At 38.7% G+C, this 18,590-nt stretch overlaps 1 protein-coding gene across 3 annotated transcripts; it reads right to left on the reverse strand.

The window, feature by feature from the left end:
- Positions 1 to 232: 232 nt before the first annotated feature.
- On the reverse strand, positions 233 to 17,988 carry parvb (parvin, beta). 3 transcript variants are annotated; one of them, XM_029522782.1, is made up of 13 exons: positions 17,849 to 17,988; positions 10,838 to 10,927; positions 10,327 to 10,397; positions 9,467 to 9,569; positions 6,567 to 6,707; positions 5,865 to 5,980; positions 5,379 to 5,437; positions 5,198 to 5,217; positions 4,573 to 4,634; positions 4,382 to 4,450; positions 4,047 to 4,148; positions 3,886 to 3,958; positions 233 to 2,209 (listed from the first exon to the last, which is right to left on the reverse strand). In XM_029522782.1, the coding sequence occupies exons 1-13, from the start codon at positions 17,961 to 17,963 to the stop codon at positions 2,133 to 2,135; spliced, it is 1,098 nt and encodes a 365-aa protein (XP_029378642.1). In that variant the 5' UTR covers positions 17,964 to 17,988; the 3' UTR covers positions 233 to 2,132. The 3 variants fall into 3 exon arrangements, with proteins under 3 accessions (XP_029378642.1, XP_029378645.1, XP_029378644.1); XM_029522785.1 differs by lacking the exon at positions 17,849 to 17,988 and adding an exon at positions 15,324 to 15,438 and having other exon boundaries at positions 235 to 2,209; XM_029522784.1 differs by lacking the exon at positions 17,849 to 17,988 and adding an exon at positions 12,634 to 12,781 and having other exon boundaries at positions 236 to 2,209.
- Positions 17,989 to 18,590: the final 602 nt, after the last annotated feature.

Genomic DNA, 18,590 nt, shown 5'->3' on the forward strand with positions numbered 1-18,590 from the left:
ATCTGCCATATAAAGGGGAAATTTGGGGGATGAGGAAGGTTACCATAGCAACAAAGGAAGGAGACAGGAAAATAAAGGCCCAAAATAAACCCATAATTTCTTTAGCTAAACCCAAATTGCAGAAATTGGCTCTTACAAAGGCAATCTCACTCAAAGGCCAAAGCAAATCTAACCTATTACATGAGTTAAATATAAAAGGAAATTCTCTTTGTGTTTGATTCCAAGTATTTATTTCCTGATACACGAGATAAAAAAAAACAAAAAAAACACACGCAGTGGGGAGGCATCCAGTGTGACTACAGTCTCAATGGACTCATCCACTCGCTCAATAAGTCAGCCTGGCTCTAAAACGTATGCACTTTACATCTTATCAGGTCTGCAGGTGGACCCCTGGGTCCAGGACCCCTCAGGGACTCGCCTGAAAGGCCAGATAATATGAGGACACTGACTGTTGCTTTCTGCGAATGGCAAGAGCACACTCCATTTAAGGCAGAAGGCAACAGCATCAGCTTTCAAATATGGTTCGAGATATGGTGTGCAGAGTTCAGAGTAAACAACAAACTGTTCACAGTTCCTGCAGCTGTTAGGAAAAGTAATTATAGTGTATAGGGAACGAGGCACAGTAAGAAAATCATCAAACCAGGCACTAATTTCAGATATTGTGTATTAAAAATCTCTGAGAGGAATAGTTGGACATTTTGAGAAATACCCTTTCCGTGCATAACCCATAGCATTGTATCACACTTTTGAGCAGTTAAACTGAGATAAACAAGATATAACAGGTTTATACGTTAGCTCAGATGTGCTATTCCCCAAATTTCCATTCTTTGTGCTAAGCTAACAGGATGTTGGTGGTAGTGGAATGAAACCTCTCATTTGACTCCCCGTAAACATGCAGAGTGAGTGATGTCAGATTGTTTAAATATGAAGCAGCAAGCTGGTTATCTCTAATTAGCACAAAGACTGGAGGCAAGAGTAAACAGAGCAGGCCCCCGGTGGCAAGATGCAGCAACTAGACATTTGGGGGAAATTTAGTCAAAGCAACATCTAACCCTGCTCAACATGCTACAAAACTGTGCAACTGTGTTGAAACAACACTGCGGTAGAAAAATTAACATGATAAAAACAAATTGATGTGGGACAATGTTTTTTCTGTTGAATGTAAATGGAAAAATGTCACATCTGATCATTTTGGAAATCAGTTTACTAACTACATAAAGCCGTTGTTGCATTCCGTAATAAATAAAGTCATAAAAATAAGTAAATAAATAACAAAAAGACTAGCTGACTGCTGATAATGGTGATTATCTTTGCAGAGGAGCGGTAATCATCATCTCTTCTTCTGAGTGGAATCGATGTGGTTAAACTTAAAAAAAATAATAATAATAATTTAACCTGTAAATTACAGTGATTTCTATAAACTGTAGTCGATATAAATAATCCAAATAAAATAGATCTGATTTTATGATCAAAAGATATTAAAACTGCCAAGAAAACACATTTTTGTGGATGATATCCATAATAATATCCGGAATCCAAATGTGAGCTAATGTATGACTGACTGTATCAGTCCAACTATAAAGTGAGTATTTCTCATAATGTCAAACTATTCTTTCAATATCTATACAAAAGCATTTTAAATTACTATATAATATAGAACGGCATTTTAAACTTTCTTAAATAATCTGAAGGAATACAACCAACTGAGTTTGACACAGCTGTTTTCCAGTATTACTGTTCAGCCCTCATCCATGTTTACAGTAACCACCGTGGGTTGAAATGCAGGGACTGCAGGGTTTCCTGGTTTGCCGCAGGTGAGGAAGGAATAAATAAATACTGACATTCATTCCGGGGTTTTTTTCTGACAACTCCTCCCTGAATCTTTTTACCTTCCTTACTGTTAACCCAGATGTGTGTGTGTGTGTGTGTGTGTGTGTGTGTGTGTGAGGGGGGGGGGTCTTGTTTTTGAAGAGATGCCATAATTTTGTTGACTGTTTCTTTTCTCATGCATCAAGACAGGTATTCCATTCCAAATAATGACCCAGATGGCCTCATCCAGTGTCCAGACTGAATGACATGATGTCAGCAGAGGCACAAGAGAGTGTAATGCCAGCAGGCGAGACAGGAGAAGTTCACTCAGAGTTTTTGTAGTTGGTAAACAGGTTGTAGAGAACTCGGAGGGTTGACTTGAGGTTCAGGTTGACAACATCTGGAAAACAAAAATTGAGACAAAACAGAGGTCATTCATTTATCAAACATGAACTGCTTAGGGAAGTGTCAGTAAGACTATTTAGACCAATGACAAAAGTCACATCCTTTGGAGACTGAGGCAAAACAATAAATGGTCCATGCTTCCAGAAAACCTTGCGTGCACTCAAAAGGAGCATCTTCTAAAATTGTCGTGGGACTACTTTCCCTCCCTCGAAACATAATTTGTAAATTGGTATAGCATTTAAAATGAAAAGGAGGTTTAAAATAACGCCAAAGAATATGCTGATGATTATTATATATGTAACTTAGAAAAGGAGATTCAAAGACAGAAGATATTTCTTGCTTTCTCTCAGTACCATGGTCTTCTAGATAAACACTAATTTGCTTACTGTAATTTCTCATCACAGCTAGGTCTATTTTAAGCAATGCTAGCCAGACACCATTTGTTACAGCAGTGGCATTGCATCACCATCCAAACCAGTGAACTAATATGCCTTAAGCTCCATATCATCAGCACATTCCCCTGTTTGCAATGTTGACAGAGTGGATATCATCAACAGTTTTGGATCTCCGGTTTTATTTAGAACGAACCTGCAGAAGAGAGCAAAACCAAAGGCTAATCACAACATATATTGATGGACTGCATTAGAACTACAGCCATATAACTCTGAAGCCAAAAGCTTGATTTTTAATTTCTGAAAAAATTACAAGTTCTGATTGCAAGCGGTTCCCATTTTGGTCTTGTCATATGTTTTAAAGATGAGGGAAATTAATTTTGCCAGAGCTACAGAAATATCTACACATTTTGAATCGCAGTTTATGTTACTTAAAGATTTAAATCTGTACACAACAGATATTGCCAGCCAGCCAGGGATATATGTAATGTAAGCATATTGCAACTGAAAAAATGTGCAGACGTAATGAAAGGATTAGGGCATATACAAAAATTAATGAAGCTAGATTTTTAAAGTGATAAAGTGAAGACGTAAAATTCTGTCAAATGTTTATATTACACATATTAGCAAATATTAAATTTGGAGAAATCACGTTACAGAACAGAATCAAGTTGTAGAAAAGGGAGATTTAAAAAAGAGGATGGATTTAATGCATACACTGAATGTCAGGTAGCTCTGGTAATTGTACAACTATGAAAAGATATACTAAGTAGAAGATAATAGTTACTGTAGAGGTCAATAGACAATTGAGATGTTATGAGCTCATCTGTGCAGTGAGATCCTGTTTTCAGCTTGAGTAGGTCAGATTATCACATCAGCTAATTTTACTCTGCAGGGTTTATGGAAATCACAGGGGTTAGTAACTATTGTGACATATTGTGACATATTAGTCTCTGTGAAAGACGGGGAAAAAAATAACCCGTTCTGAAAAAGTAAGATTTTTAACATCTAATCCTCAAATGGTGCAAGCCATATTTTGATTTGTTACGCTAAAGATGTTTCTCTCTGTTAGAAAGGCTGAAAGACCTGGGCACCGTCCATCTTGTAAGAGTTTAAAGGTGAGCTAAGGTTTCCATCTACTGGACAACATTCAACATAACGGCTACTACAGGATGGCAACCATTCAAAGCCTTTTTTTTCCTCTTACAACCTCCTGTTTTTACAGGAGACTAACAATAAATATTTGTAATAATTAAATGCCTCTCTGTCTGTAAAATACCTTCTGGTCTGGCTTTGGGTTTCTTCAGGCCTCCATCCTGCATCAGCTCAAAGGCAAAAGCCACATTATGGACCTGGAGGGGACAACATTAAGACCTTCCATCCTCAATAATTGCAAACAATTTTTTTCCAACACATTTCACTTTTTGAGGGTGACATCACCTTCTGTTCAAAGCTCTCAGGGGTGAGGAAGAAGTTGTACAGAGGGACGAAATAGTCCTCCAGCAACCCCATCAGCAATATCAGGTACACTCCATCAGCAAACTGGACACATGCACACAGGCAGAGAGAAGATAATATGAAGTGCATTCAATAATGAAATCATTGGCTATGAGATTTGGCTATTTGTATCTGAAATTAAAATCTGAGAGGTCAGCCATGCAAATGAGGTGAAGATGACAGGACGGCAAACCTTAAACATGACATGCATACGACTATTGATCACTTTTAATATTTTACTGGAGGTGATAATTTAGATCAACCATTTAATCTGATACCTGAGATTCCAGCTCAGTCACTTCCAGGTTCAGCTTGTTGAGGTGTTTGTTCACAAAGGTAATGAGCGACTGGCAACAACACAAATAGGACATTGTTAAACTCATTGTTCGAGTATAATTACAAAAAAAAAAAGTCAAAAGCTAATACACCTATTTTTTATAATACAAAAACACTTTCTTTTTCACTTTACCGTTTTTACAACGTTGAGCTTGTCAGGTGCATGATCCAACAAAGTGTCAAATGCATCCCGCTCTGTTGTAGAGGAGCAAGGATTGAAAGATCATGATTGCTTGAAAGAATCGTTTGACATTTTGACATCAAAGGTGTCTCACTCTCATATTTAAATATGTGTCCACAGTAAAAGGGCAGCTAACTGGGGATAACACTGGAAGCAGAGGGGTGCTCCAGTGGAGAGACCAGTGTCTCTCCACTGTCCCATGAAATAAAGGCCCCCCAAAATAATGACAAAGTTAATACATAAATCAAAAAGACCTCTAACCAGGTTCTTTAAAAGGGTTAAAGACAACTTTCACACCGACACCTCCAAAGCTCACTTATTAATATACTATAATTTATTTATGTATACAACGGCAAAAAATGTGAGTTCGACTGTTATTGTATGTGCTAAGATAAGCTAAAAGACACTTGTTTAATTTCTATTGTGATGACCTGAGAGGAGTTTCTCTCACTAAGAAAGCAAATAAGCATATTTTACAAAATGATGAATGAATCTATTAAAGAAATAAACAAAGAAGCAATAAAAAAAATCAAACAAACATGTACAGGTTACACTATATCCTGAAACTGGGACTCACCAAATCTTCCCATCATCATTCTGAAAAGCAAACAGATGAGACAGAGGGTGAAAAAGAATTCAGTGTAGCAGTCTGTGCAGTGTTCTCCAGCCACCTAAGATTTCTTACTGTAATAAATATTATTGAGACTTTACATACTAATTATAACAACACTGAAAAGAGATGACGTATCAGCTCTTACTCTGTGGTGCTAGTCAGCTCTTTGGTCACTAGAGCAGTCTGTAGGATGCCCTCTCGTTTCTGCCCATATAAAAATCAAAGTCATTTATCTGGGGCATGAGAGAAATGCTAGACTTGTTTATGTACATTCATCAAAAAGTCAAAAAACTAAAGGATTAACTGATGCTGTACCGTCTATCAGTATGACAAGCTTTTGAGGTTTTAGACAGGTTGTTTCTCAAGTGCCATCTACTCCACCTCTAACATGAAACATTGCACTAGAAATTCATGATTATTCTTTAGATGTAATTCTGACACACAATTTTTTGTGTTATCTTGTTTACAGTGCTCGTCTGTCTTGTCTGTACATGGTCAAGACGCTCTTCAAAAAGAGACTTTTAATGAGAATTAAGGTTCTCTCTGTGACATGAAGGCTGATTGAAACTAAATAAAATAGGCATACTGGTGATAGACGCTATGCATGCTTGGGTTTGATGTGACACTTTACCTTGACCACCACCACCTGTACGGAAACGTGCTCAGGTAGTCTGATGGGAGCCTGGAAGTGCATAGCAAGAGCCACCAGCAGATAGATAATAGCCACCAGATTCTTTGAATGGATCGCTGAAACAGTGAATCATAATAGTCGACTGAGCTCTTAAGCCAACACAATGATGAGATGCAACTGATGAAAATGATCACGATGTGAGCAGCTTTCTAAAGCTTGAAGCTAACAGTTGAGTGCTTTTTAAGAGAACAACAACAACAAAAAAAAAAAAAACAACTGTGAAAAAGCTGCAAATGAGAAATTAAGTGAAGCACGAATTAATTCAGCTCTGATGTTCCTCCTGTGGAAAATTTCTCCTTTTCGTGGAGTTCAATGATGAGCTGTTTATACAAATTCAGAGTCAATTACACATTAAAGGGACATTCCAGCAATTTTTTACATGAAGGTCATTTTGCTTTGACAGTAATTTACAGTAGAAAATGTTAATTTGTTGGAAGGGGCACATAAAATTTTAAAGTTCCACATTACAGATGGCTCCGTGGTGAAATTTTGCATCACACACAGAAAACTAAAAACACAGAATGTGGGTTATTTGTTCCTTTATTTGTGTCTCTTCTGATTTCACCAATGTTACAGCACTAAACTGCCATGCTAAAGCGCTGTAAGGTGTAGCTTCAACAGCAAATACTTAAGTGAACTCACAGTCAACACTCCACTCGATAGTCCAGCCGTGAGGCCTCAGCAGTTCGTTAACAGCCTCCAAAACTGTCTGAAGCTTTTGCTTTTGGCCAATCTCAGACTGGGTCACCTCGGCCACGTTCAGCTTTCTGCCCGACAACTTCTCTGTCAACAACAGGACGGACAGGAGATATCAAAGAAGGTCAGGTCAACACACACATACATACACACTATAATTTCTGATAGTATCATATCACAAGCGCAGTATCCGTAAGAACTCTGATACTTCAAATGCAAAGGCTTAGACAAAAAAAATTAGACATTCATTTAAATAAAAAAAACTAAGTTCCCAAATAAGTGCACAAAAAAATCTCTTTTTTGTCTAATTATCTTGAAAATGTATGAATGCAATGGCTAGAACCAAGAGCGATGAATTGAGTGAGAAGACTTGCTCCAAGGAGAAGTAAGGAAATCTCAAGTGTGTGGGTTCAGATATAAATTTTAAAAAGAAACCAGCATCATGATAAAAAAAGAAATCCAGAACGGGCACTGATGTAATAAAGGACTGAGATTACATAAGGTCCAAAAGTGATAAAAGAGTGGGAAAAATAAGAAAAAGCTTGAAAACAAGAGTTCACACATTCCTTTATTATGCGGCTCCTATTTTGCATTTTTATTCTTGTTCTCGACACTTCTGAAGCATATGAAAAATCTGTTCTGTTCATCAGATCAACTGACTGTTTTTAAGTAATGTGCATTCTTTATGATTAATAGTTTATATTTGGGCAGACAATGAGACTTCTTTTATCATCAGGCTTGAAAAATGAGCTGGTTTTCACACTGGGGAAACACATGGAAGCAAAGAAGAAGAAACCAGCTGGAGTTTGCATTCATTCATCTTCCACTGCTTATCTATTTCCGGGTCGCGGGGGGTGCAATTCCAGATCACATTGGGTGAGGGCGGGGTACACCTTGTACAGGTCGCCAGTCCATCACAGGGCCAACACACCGAGATAGACAGAGACCAAAAACCACTCACACTCAGACCTACAGATAATTTAGTCATCAATTAATCCAAACATGATGTCTTTGGACGGTGGAGGAAAACTGGAGTACCTGGAGAAAACCCACACAGGCAGGGGGACAACATTCAAACTCCGACTGAACCAGAGACCTTCTTGTTGTGAGGCAACAGCACTACAGTTACCATTATGGTGCTGTGCTGCCCATGTGGAGAGTGGAGATTAAAATAAAATGAGATAGGCTGAGGAGGGAGTTTGAGCACAACAAATGTTCCCTTGGAGCAAAGAGACAAGTCAGTCATGGCAGGGAAAGAGCAGAATCTACATAAAAGAGAAATTCAATTCAGTATAGAAGCACAACAAATACCAAGGGAGACAGAGCTGTGCTACCATGTGTGTAACAAATCATTCAAATGTAAATTAAAACAATATGAATTTAGTTTATCCTGATGTACAATGTGTCTATACTGTACAGTGTATCTTGCTGCTGTGATACGAGAATTTCCCAGTTTGGGATTAAAAAGGTACATCTATCTTTCTATCTATCTATCTATTCGTATTTCAGTTACCTTACTTTACTTAGCTTCTGTGTCATTTGTAGCAGCAAAAGAGGTGTTTTCGTTGGTTTGTCAACTGCCATTTTTAAACCTTCGCTAGGGCCTCAAACGCAGCTCTAGATGGGATTACTAAGAAGTCAATACATGCCAATGGCAGTGCCAGGGGTGCTAGGTGGTGTTGTGGCTCCCCCTATAATAGCCATAGCACCTGCCTAGCACCCACAAGAAAAGTCTGTGTGTATATGTATACAGTACAGGCACGTACAGTACATACAGGCCATTCAAATGAATAGGAAAGTGTGTCCAAACTTTTATTTATATTTATATATATATATATATATATATATATATATATAGAGCTGAAGAGGAGGGTTGGATCCACACCCTAATCCTTATCCTGCTTTATCCGCTTCTTTCATCTGAATGGGACCACCATTTGAAAACTGAACATCAAACTAGCAACTAGAACCATATACTTGTATATATATATATATATATATATATACATATATATATATATAGGCCGCATAATTCAAAGCACCTTCTCTTGAGTGTTGAGCAGCCCCATAGCACCTACACCACAAAATCTCTGAAGCACCACTATATCTAAGGAGTCTACTCACAACAGGGGACCAAACAGCAACCCATCGTGTCTAAACTGATTAGTTTGGGAACTGCTGTATTAAGGCCTCAAGTTTTAACTTGGATGTTAGTTTTATGTAACAAGAACCCATATTTGTCGAAGGTGGAGCTGAAGAGGAGGGTTGGATCCACACCCTAATCCTTATCCTGCTTTATCCGCTTCTTTCATCTGAATGGGACCACCATTTGAAAACTGAACATCAAACTAGCAACTAGAACCATGTACTTGTTAGGAAGACATTTACTAAGGGGAATAAATCAAGTGAAAAGCAGAGGCCTTTTCCCATAAACTTCAATACAATCTGCCTTCTGTGTTATCCACATTTAATTTTATGTCGAGTCTATGGTGAGCAGTTATCACCAGGTTTTTAGGCTGTTGTCACAGTTAATGGACACAGGGGGGAAGCCCCGAGCAAGCCAAAGGCAACAAACACAACAGATTTTTCACCATTGACAACGGGTCGCTAAAAACAGCATTTTCACATGTTGTTAAATGAGATCAGAAATCTGCAGGCTGTGTTATAGTTACACTTTGCTGTCTTGGTGATCACATCAAAGCAGCAATCGTCAAGAGTTATTTTTTCAGACATGCTCTGAAATGTTGGACGGAGTGGGGACATTTCCAACTGACTGACGCACATACTTTTTTTTTTATTCTGCCACAGTACGAGAACTGAGACCCAAACAGCAACCAGTTTCTCACCAAATAACTTCTGGAGCACTTGTCCATCATAACAGTCCTCCTCCAGGTCTTTGACTATGATCCTGTCTTCTTCCAGCTCACTGTTGATCCAATCAATCAGGACCTGGAAACAAAACAAAACAACCTTGTAAACATTTCTTCATATTTTACTGTCAAGAGAATCTCAAGTGGGACACACTTTAATTTTTATTGTGGTTCATAATTTCTGTCCTAAACAAGTTATTGAAGGTGATGTTATCTTGGAGCCCTGTAGTGTAAAGCAAAGAGATTAACTTTTGAGGTTGTGCAATTACCTGGATCAGGTTCCAGAGGAAAAGCTGACATAAAACATTTTAACGGGGATTGTTGGGACACAGTTATCCCTGGATGCAAGAGGTTGTGACTATATTTTCAAAATAACTTGCAGTGAAAGCAAGTACGCTCTGGTTTTGAACCCCAGCCTGGGGGATTTCTATTTGGAGTTTGCATGTTCTACCTTCCTCCCGCATTCCAAAGACATACAAGTTTAGGGTAACAGGTGACTTTCAGTTGCGTATAAATCGCTGTTCATCTCTATACGTCAGCCCTGGGATGGGCTGGCAACCTGCCAAGGTTGAACATCGCTCTTGTGCCATGTCAGCAGCGGTTGGCTTCCAGCCCCATGCCACCCTGCATTAATAAGCAGTATAGATAACGGAAGCAGCCTGATCTGCTTTGGTTGTCTGAGGTGATTCACAGGAGAAGCCTGGCAGCTGAGACAGATGAGACTGTATCAAATATAACTGATTGATGTGAACCTTTTGAAAAAATTATGTAAGTGTACACGATGATTTTCCATGTTTCCAAGTCTATAACCAGGACACTCTAGTAAACAAACAAACCTTCAATAAATCTTTGAATTTCAAATTTTCCCGCGATGTTGGGTCCAACATGATCCTCTCAGCATTCTCCTCTGGTAAAGAGAAAGTCAAGGCAGTCAGTGGAGGTGATAGGATAAATGTGTACAAAATGAAATAGGAAATGACTATATATATATATATATACATATATACATATATATCTGTTGTCTTTCGTATCAACAGCAACAAAACCAAAAACAGTGATTCACATGGTGACTGAGTGACAGAGGTATCTTCACCACACCCATTTTCATTTCCTGCTCTCCTAGTGTCACAGTCTCTATTAGTCAACATGCTACATTCAAAAATCTGTGAGCTATGTAACCTCTGACAGTCATCTGCAAAAATACACTGAAAATATCTATCATCAATAACCCTGAGAAAAGTGGTACACACCACTTTCACAGGAGATGTGATTACAACTTGAAATAAAATATTCTTTACATGTGCGTGTGTTTTTTTTTGGTTTGTTTTTTTTTACGCGTGTACATACCCAGCAGTGCATCCTCTGGGTGGAGTTCTGGCGCAGAAGGAAGTAAGGGAGCATTGATGGCCTTCTTACCCTCCTCATGGAGATCACTCACTGAAACACAAACAAACACAACCCACACAAACTGTTACAGCATCAAGACACAAGAGGTTCAACACAACCATTTCATCAACAATAAACCTGCTCATAATTCAAAATTTAATAATATGAATTAATGAGATTATATTTAGCATTTATCATTATTGATTTCTAAGATTAAGAAAATAACATTCTACCTGTAAGCATGTATAACTGTTGCAGTTACTCTACGCCCCACCTCATCTGAAAACAGCTGCACTAATGAAATTGTTTGTACAAATAAAAATAATTATTGTAACAGCTAAGACATTTTAAAACTGGTATTTTCACATACAAAAAGTACATTACACTAATAAAAATATTAACTTAGCAATCTTCTTCCAAAGCTTCTCTGCTACTTTCCAATCTTTCTCAGCTTTGCATAGTTCTTATTTTTTGTATTCAGTCAAAAGGTAATGATCAATACAGTCAACTTTCTTACAACTTTCCCATTTCATACATTTGTGGAAACTACAAAGTGTAAAGTGTTTCCATCTAATCACTCTTCACCACATTGAGCTAATAGAAATCTCTGGCGGAAAAACTTATCATAGTGTCTGTTGATTTTTAGCTGCTGCTGGAGCCGTCACACGGTTGCTACTTCCTCAATTTTCTTCCCAGTACAGATTGCATTAAGGGAACAGCTGTCTCTATAGGCTTTTTTTTTTTTTTTTTTTTTTATCTTTAAGCACTCTTCCAGTGGAAAGATAAAATATACTCTTATGCTAATGAAGTCAGTCATTAAAGTTAATTAAAAAGGAACAAGGCACAAACAAATTTCAAACGCATTCTCTGACACTGTCTTTCAAGTCACTTTTTGCGCAGATGCTTTTCCCTCTGACTGAGGAGATGCTCTGGGGATTTGAAGGCTTTCCTCCCCCTAATGGCCACATTGCTTTCATCATTTTCCATTTCAGGTTGTAAGATCTGCTGCAGGCTGGACAACAATCTGCCACTTCACTTCACTGAGGCTGTTATTTATATAACTAGAGGAGAGCCAATGTGAGAGCACAAGAGGTAAAAAAAAAAAAAAAAAAAAAAAAAAGACAGCAATTTAGCTTTTTTCCCCAAAATACAATAATTTAAATACTTAATAATAGGGCGATCAAGAAGAATGTACTCATGATGTGTCGAGGCTAAAAATCACAACTTCAAAGCCTGTGCAAGAGAGGATGTGGAGAATTATCCCCAGATGAGGGGTCCCTACAGATTTACTATCTGATTGAAGCTTCTCATAAGAGATCTCACAGCAGATCAGCAGTTAGCTATGCAATTAGAGAGCGAGTTTTCTGTATTTCATCTTAATTGTACTGCTTCCTCCCTCAATGTCCTTCACATTGTTTCACTGCTACTTTATACTGAGCTGGACGAACATTTGTCACTTCACACATATAAGTGATATCTGTGTCAAAATGGGAAACCACTCATTGACTAAAACAGATTTACACAGAATGATATGAGTCAGAAAAAAAAAAAAAAAAAAAAACCTCCTCTCACCAGTCGGAAAATGTAACAGCCACTGAAGATTGTACTATAATTAAGTACAAATTTTATGACTTAATGCTTCCGTCTTGTTGACCTCCCAATGTAAGCTACATTGAAACCTACAGTTATGGTGACAGGTACTGCTTCCTCATTCCCACACTGATGTTCCTCAAAGCCAAACATTAAAACCAAATTACCTTGTTTCTTTCTCTTGGTCCCACACAGCAGCCCAGCCATGTCGCCACTATAAAGTCTCCGGATTACCTCGCAGATGGCAGCAAGTGAAGGCAGAAAAGGAGGTGCACACACGCTCACTGTGCGTTTATGTGGGTGTGTGTGTGTGAATGGCAGTCGGTGGAACTGTACAGTGGCAGGGGCGTCATCATGCTTGTTTATTTCTGTCACAACCCTCCACCCCACCTCTGCGGTCCAGTTACTGGAGACGCAGAGAGGTCTGCGATGTGTGTGTGTTAGACAGGAAGGAGATGATGCACTGGACATAAGGCAACACTACTGTTACACACTCATCACTTCTGAGCAGTGGAAACAGGACAGACTACACTGACTTATCACAGGTACAGAGTCAACTAGATATCCACTCATTTGCTATACTCTGTTGCATGATTTTGTTGTCTGCACAATCATATGTGACTGTTCAGATGCCCAGCAATCCGGGAATTTCACGGCAATGAGAGTTTGAACTTAACTATCTCAGTGAGCATGTGGATGGAGCCTTTAATGTGTTTTGCTGCAGCAAATAATCAATCGTCCAGAGGCTGGATCCCTCTTAACAGAATTATGCTAATTCAATACAAACCAAAGCCTGGGGCCAAGGAGGTTCATGCAAAAAGATTGTCAGTGGCGCCGCGAGTCGTTATGTAAAAGCACATTGATCAGTCAAGACAGAAGTAACAACATATGGCAGGATTCCTTTTGCTTTAGAGGGAAAATATTCAAAGTCAATCAGTATCATAAACAACAGTGGTGAACAAGCTGAAATCGACCTCATCTCTTTTGAGTGCACCAGTCCCAGAGCAAGGCGGAGGGGAAGGGGTGGATTTACTGTGGCACAAGAGGGAGAAGATATAAATAATGTGGCAGTATGGAGAAGACAGACTGGATCTTAAATATAGCTCAGGTTATTTACACCAACACAGGCACCGGTGAGTAACAGCAGTCAGGAGACGACAGTGACCTTCACGAGGCCCCCTGGCAGAAAAGAGCCATGACAATTCAGAGACAGCTCATCTATTGCTCTGATTATTAATCAACTATCACATTTACTTAATGCTGTAATTCAGTTTTCTTAATATTGTGACTTGCTCTGGCCTGAACAGGGGCTCAGTCCTCTGCCCTTCAAACAGAAGTAGGAAAAATTATGGAAAAACTATCATTGAGGCTCATGGGGTGTAGAGTTGGGAAACAGATTTTGAAATAATCTATAAATAATAATAGACCGTGATGAGAGTTGGCTTGTGGGCCATGTTCGACCTCTGTGTAATAAGCAGCTCGATTTCTCACCTGAAAAATCTGAACTGCAAGTAAATTTTTTTTGCGCGGATTCAAATGAAGGGTCAAAGGCTGTTCACACTGAGACAAATTGGATCACAGTACTGATCTAAACAATAGTTTTTTTATTATTTAGAGGGAAAAAAATATATTTCAAAGAATATAAGACATGTGGCAACATTTAATTTTCATAAACACATAACATGTGCAAACATTTTGTGTGGCGATTTAAAAACTTACATTTAAGAATTTTGAATATATACACAACAATTAGCCATTACATTATGACCACCTGCTCTTTTAATGCCAAAGCCACCATGACCCGTCAAGACCTGGACTCCTCTAGACTTAACTCTAACCCAGCTTGGACTTCTGGAACCAACACCTTGAACTGGTTGTTATTCCTGAACTGTTGTTGGCAGGGAGCGCTATCCAACTGAAAGAGGCCCCTGACATTCGGGAATACTGTTTCCATGAAGGACTGTACTGCTGAACAATGTTCTACATGGAAGAGTAAATATCTAGTGTGATGAAGGACCCATTGTTTCCAGGTAGAGCATTGTTCAAAGAATCGCTTTGACACCACTAAATTGTTATTTACACAAAATACATCCTGGTGTCATGTCTTCCAACCATCATCCTTTCACCGGTTCACTGGTTTTTCGTCATTAGACCACTTGTGTTAGGTACTGACCTGCTCTCTTGCAGAGTAACATTAATAAAGTATTTCTGGTTCTGATTCTGATTCTCTGATCCAGTCATCTAGCCATCACAGTTTGATCCTTGTCAAATTTGCTCATATCTACACTACAAAGCCACATTCTTTTCTACTTCAGTGTGTCAGTTTCCAGAGAAAATATTCACTTGCTGCTTGATACATCCACTGACAGGCACCATGACAGCCAGATCATCAATGTTATTCGCTTCACCTGTCAGTGGTCATAATGTTATGGGTGATGGTGGTGTAGATGTAAACTATAGTGTCATTTAACAGTAATTAAACAAACTACACTCCAGTGAATAAATTATAACAGCACAAGTTTTATATCACTTAGCATATCACCAAAGCCCATATTAATAACCTAATGTATCAATTATTGTCTCAGTTGAGGCTTCATAAAACTAAGGCTGACATGATTTGATTGAAAGATCAAATATTTTTTTTTATCTTTTTTTTAAAAAGTCTGTTCTCATACCTTCTAAATATCAATGATACTGACGACTAATGAATGAGTGGTTAATATAATTTTAGTAATTGCTGTAATTATAAAACATGAATTAGTGCATTTCTAGCAACAATAAAAAGCTGAGTAAAATATACATATTTTAGTAAGAATAAACTTATGATTATAGAATCAGAATAGAAACAGTTACTTACAATGGTCAGCATCCATCCTATAGACGTTGTGTTTTAGTTTTAATTTGTATTTTCAGAATCTTCACACTGAGATAATATGATGAGGATGTGACCTAGCTCTCCTTACAAACTGTTATTCTGACCACAATGCCTGTTGCTGACAAAGGGACTTGTGCCTTGTCAGAGGAACGCACACTTCCTTTCAGTTTATCAGGATACACAGAACATAACAGTGTCTGTCAAAGTGAGGTCTGCAACTTTGGGAATTTTCTTTTATCTCTTGTTGAACATCTTCAAGCCACGTTTTCTATCCCGCTGCTGATGCGGGGAGAAGAGGAGGGGGAGGAGGAGTTCAGTGTTTGGTAGTAAAAGGTGTACCATTACTAAGGATTGTCAAAACAATTTATGAAGCCATTATCCCTTTTTGTTAATGATTATTCAGTAAAAGTGAAACAGCATTTCTAGTGGCAACTCGTCTGTCTTGGGTGTTCCCCTTAAAGAATACAGAGCGCCACACCCAAAAGTAACAGAAACCACAGCAGCAGTATCTGAGGCCAAAAGCTGAGCTCCCTGAGCTGCACAACTTCACACTACTGTTTTCTCAATCTAACATCATTTAGACTGTCTCCCTTAAAAGTGACCTGTCTCCTCTGAGCTCTAATCCACTTTGACCACATGGCGGCACTGCACCATCACTGTGAGACACAACAGGAACCCCCTCCACACAACACAAGTCATTACCAACTGCACTGATTTAGAGACACATGTTGGCAAAGTGAAGGGGCATAGAACCACAGGGAGTCTGTTTGCAAAATGGAGGTTGACAAATCGAGGTGCAGTGAATTCATTAAAAAGTTAGCGCAAAAAAGGAAATGCTTAAGACTGCCATCTTGTCTTTGCACCACAGTCCAGTCCAATCTTAGCAGTAACGACTCCTACTCACAATGTTGAATGAAATGCTGAAGCTAATACGTTATTTTAACAGATGATCTTTATCTCAATTGGTTCATTGTTTAAACTAAAAAATAAAAAATACTAAATTTAAATGCAGCTTGTCCATCAAAATTGCTCAGACACAACTATAAAACTGCTCATTTCCAGACAAACTGAATACCTACATTTAAGAGACTGGACCCAGAAAATGCTCCACTTTAGCTCGACAAGAGGAATAAGGCATAACAACTAGACATCTTTGTCAACTTGTGTAAATTAAGAGAACTTCTGACAGCACTCCACCTCTCCAGTTGTCACCTAATCAACTCATCTCCCCTTTTAATTCCCCTTAGGGTGTCTTAAATATAAGCTAAATAAATAAATAAATAAATTAAAAAAAAAAAAAAAATCACAATCATAGTCACATCAGGACTGCTGTTGGTAATCATATTCATTCAAATCTTTGTTTTTGAGCTTTTAAAGGAATGAAAAATGCCTTAGGTAGCCTTAAAAAACTGGAGTCTACAGATTTCTAAATTAACAACCGTTTCTGCTCGAATGCAAAAATCTATAATCATCTTGTCTAGGTTCTAATAATGCAACGTTACACTGACTCCTCCTGTGTGTAAGACTACAGCAGCCTAAAATATACATTTTACACATTATCCAGAAACTCCATTTGCGAAAATTTGTGTCTCCACAAAGTAAAAGTGCCAGTTAACTCTAAGTGTTATGGTGCTACAAAGATGCAAAACATATTGTCCAGATCAGACTTTTTTCAGTGAAAGAGAAAAGAAATATCGATAACTCCAACTGCCATCTCAATCACATATCACAATATCAAGGCTTTGTTTATACTACAGCCCTAAAGAAAGAAAGACCTCTGTGCAGTGCTTCTTCTGCTGTACAGTGATATTGTCTCGTCATCAGAGATTCACTTGTTTTGTAGTTCCTGAGATTTCAAATAAAAAGTATCATTTCAAAATATGCTGAAACTACTGACTTTTTGACTGAGGAATGTCATGAAGCTCCTAAACAATTAAAACATGGCTGTCCTCCTGTGGGTGGCCCTCCTTTAATGGAGATTAGAAACACATGGCAGACAGTACACACACACACACACACACAGCTTTAAACCCTGCAGCTGTCCACTGACTGGCATGTAGGGGTAGAAAATAGTTCAATAACTGAGAGAGGTTTTCTCCCAAACACAGAAGACATTTGGATTCTCAGTGCTTTATCTTACCAACTACACATTCCTTGCTCCAGTCACTAACTCCGTCTATTTCTGTTCACTGGGTCATGCTGAAGGCCCGGGGAGGCTTTGTCTGTCTGACCAACACCAGGAGTCACACTGGAGCTCAAGAGCTGTGTGTGTCTGTTGTGCATTAGGATTCTAAATAACACGGAGCCGTTTGAATATTACAGTAGTGATAAAGAAGAAGCCATCAGGTGAATGATCTTCACAGAAAATCATGTGTTGAGCTGCCTCTGATGTCCCAGAGGACAAGACCCGAAGAGCGCATCATGTGATTGCAGCACCATGGACAGAAACACAACACACAGTGTGTTCAGTGTCAGCACAAACAAAAAGCATTTTTAACACAACCCACCTTCTTTAGATTTCTTCTTCCGGACCAGGGTGCCTCCTAATTTCCCCAGGAAGGACTCCTCCTTCTTCATCTTCGCTGACTGCGCGGCCGGAGACGCGCCGGGAGACCCAGACATCTTTAGGCTGGCTGTGCTTGTGCGTGTGCGTGTCTGTTTTATGTTTGTGTTAATAATGTCACTCCTCCCTGTGATGCATCTATGAACCGGTGAGGGAGCCAATCACAGCCAAAGGCAGCCAACTGTCAGCTCGCCGAGGCTGATGGGAGAGGAGCCGGTGCGGCCGCCGCGCAGCGCCCCCTGCCGTCAAAGCGACCGTGGAAAATAAAACATCACTGAGTACATGCTATTTTATGATCATTTGCTTTTCTACATTTCAATAGAAGTAAAGTAGTTTTTAAAGGGAAATATTGCAGCTTTTACGCCACTCTGTGATGTGATTTTATTTGTAAAGCCAATGAGGTGCCGAAGAGGGCTTCCAAATAAAATTTAATTAAATGTAATTTTAATTCTTATTAACTTAATAGTTAGTAATAAGTAATTACATTTTTTTAATTTGTGTCCAAGTTTTATTTTCCAAAGCCTTGAACATTTTTGGCTCTTTGGGTGCTATGGTTTATGACCAATGGATGTATTTGATATCCATATTTTGTAGGACGACTGAGTCAATCAGCCATTTTTAATTGATTCTCCTCTGATTTGATGCACATCCTGTAATATAAAGGCTGTATTAAGTGTTTGCATAGA

This window comes from Echeneis naucrates, chromosome 16 (genome assembly GCF_900963305.1).
Source record: "Echeneis naucrates chromosome 16, fEcheNa1.1, whole genome shotgun sequence".
Taxonomy (NCBI): domain Eukaryota; kingdom Metazoa; phylum Chordata; class Actinopteri; order Carangiformes; family Echeneidae; genus Echeneis; species Echeneis naucrates.

What these genes read in the sequence shown, in the direction of transcription:
- parvb (XM_029522782.1), bottom strand. Translation starts at nt 17,963, where the DNA reads ATGTCTGGGTCTCCCGGCGCGTCTCCGGCCGCGCAGTCAGCGAAGATG. An exon ending in GAAGAAGAAATCTAAAGAAG is followed by an intron (nt 10,928 to 17,848) that starts GTGGGTTGTGTT and finishes TTTGTGTTTCAG; the next exon opens with TGAGTGATCTCCATGAGGAG. An exon ending in CTGAGAGCTTTGAACAGAAG is followed by an intron (nt 3,959 to 4,046) that starts GTGATGTCACCC and finishes TGTCCCCTCCAG; the next exon opens with GTCCATAATGTGGCTTTTGC.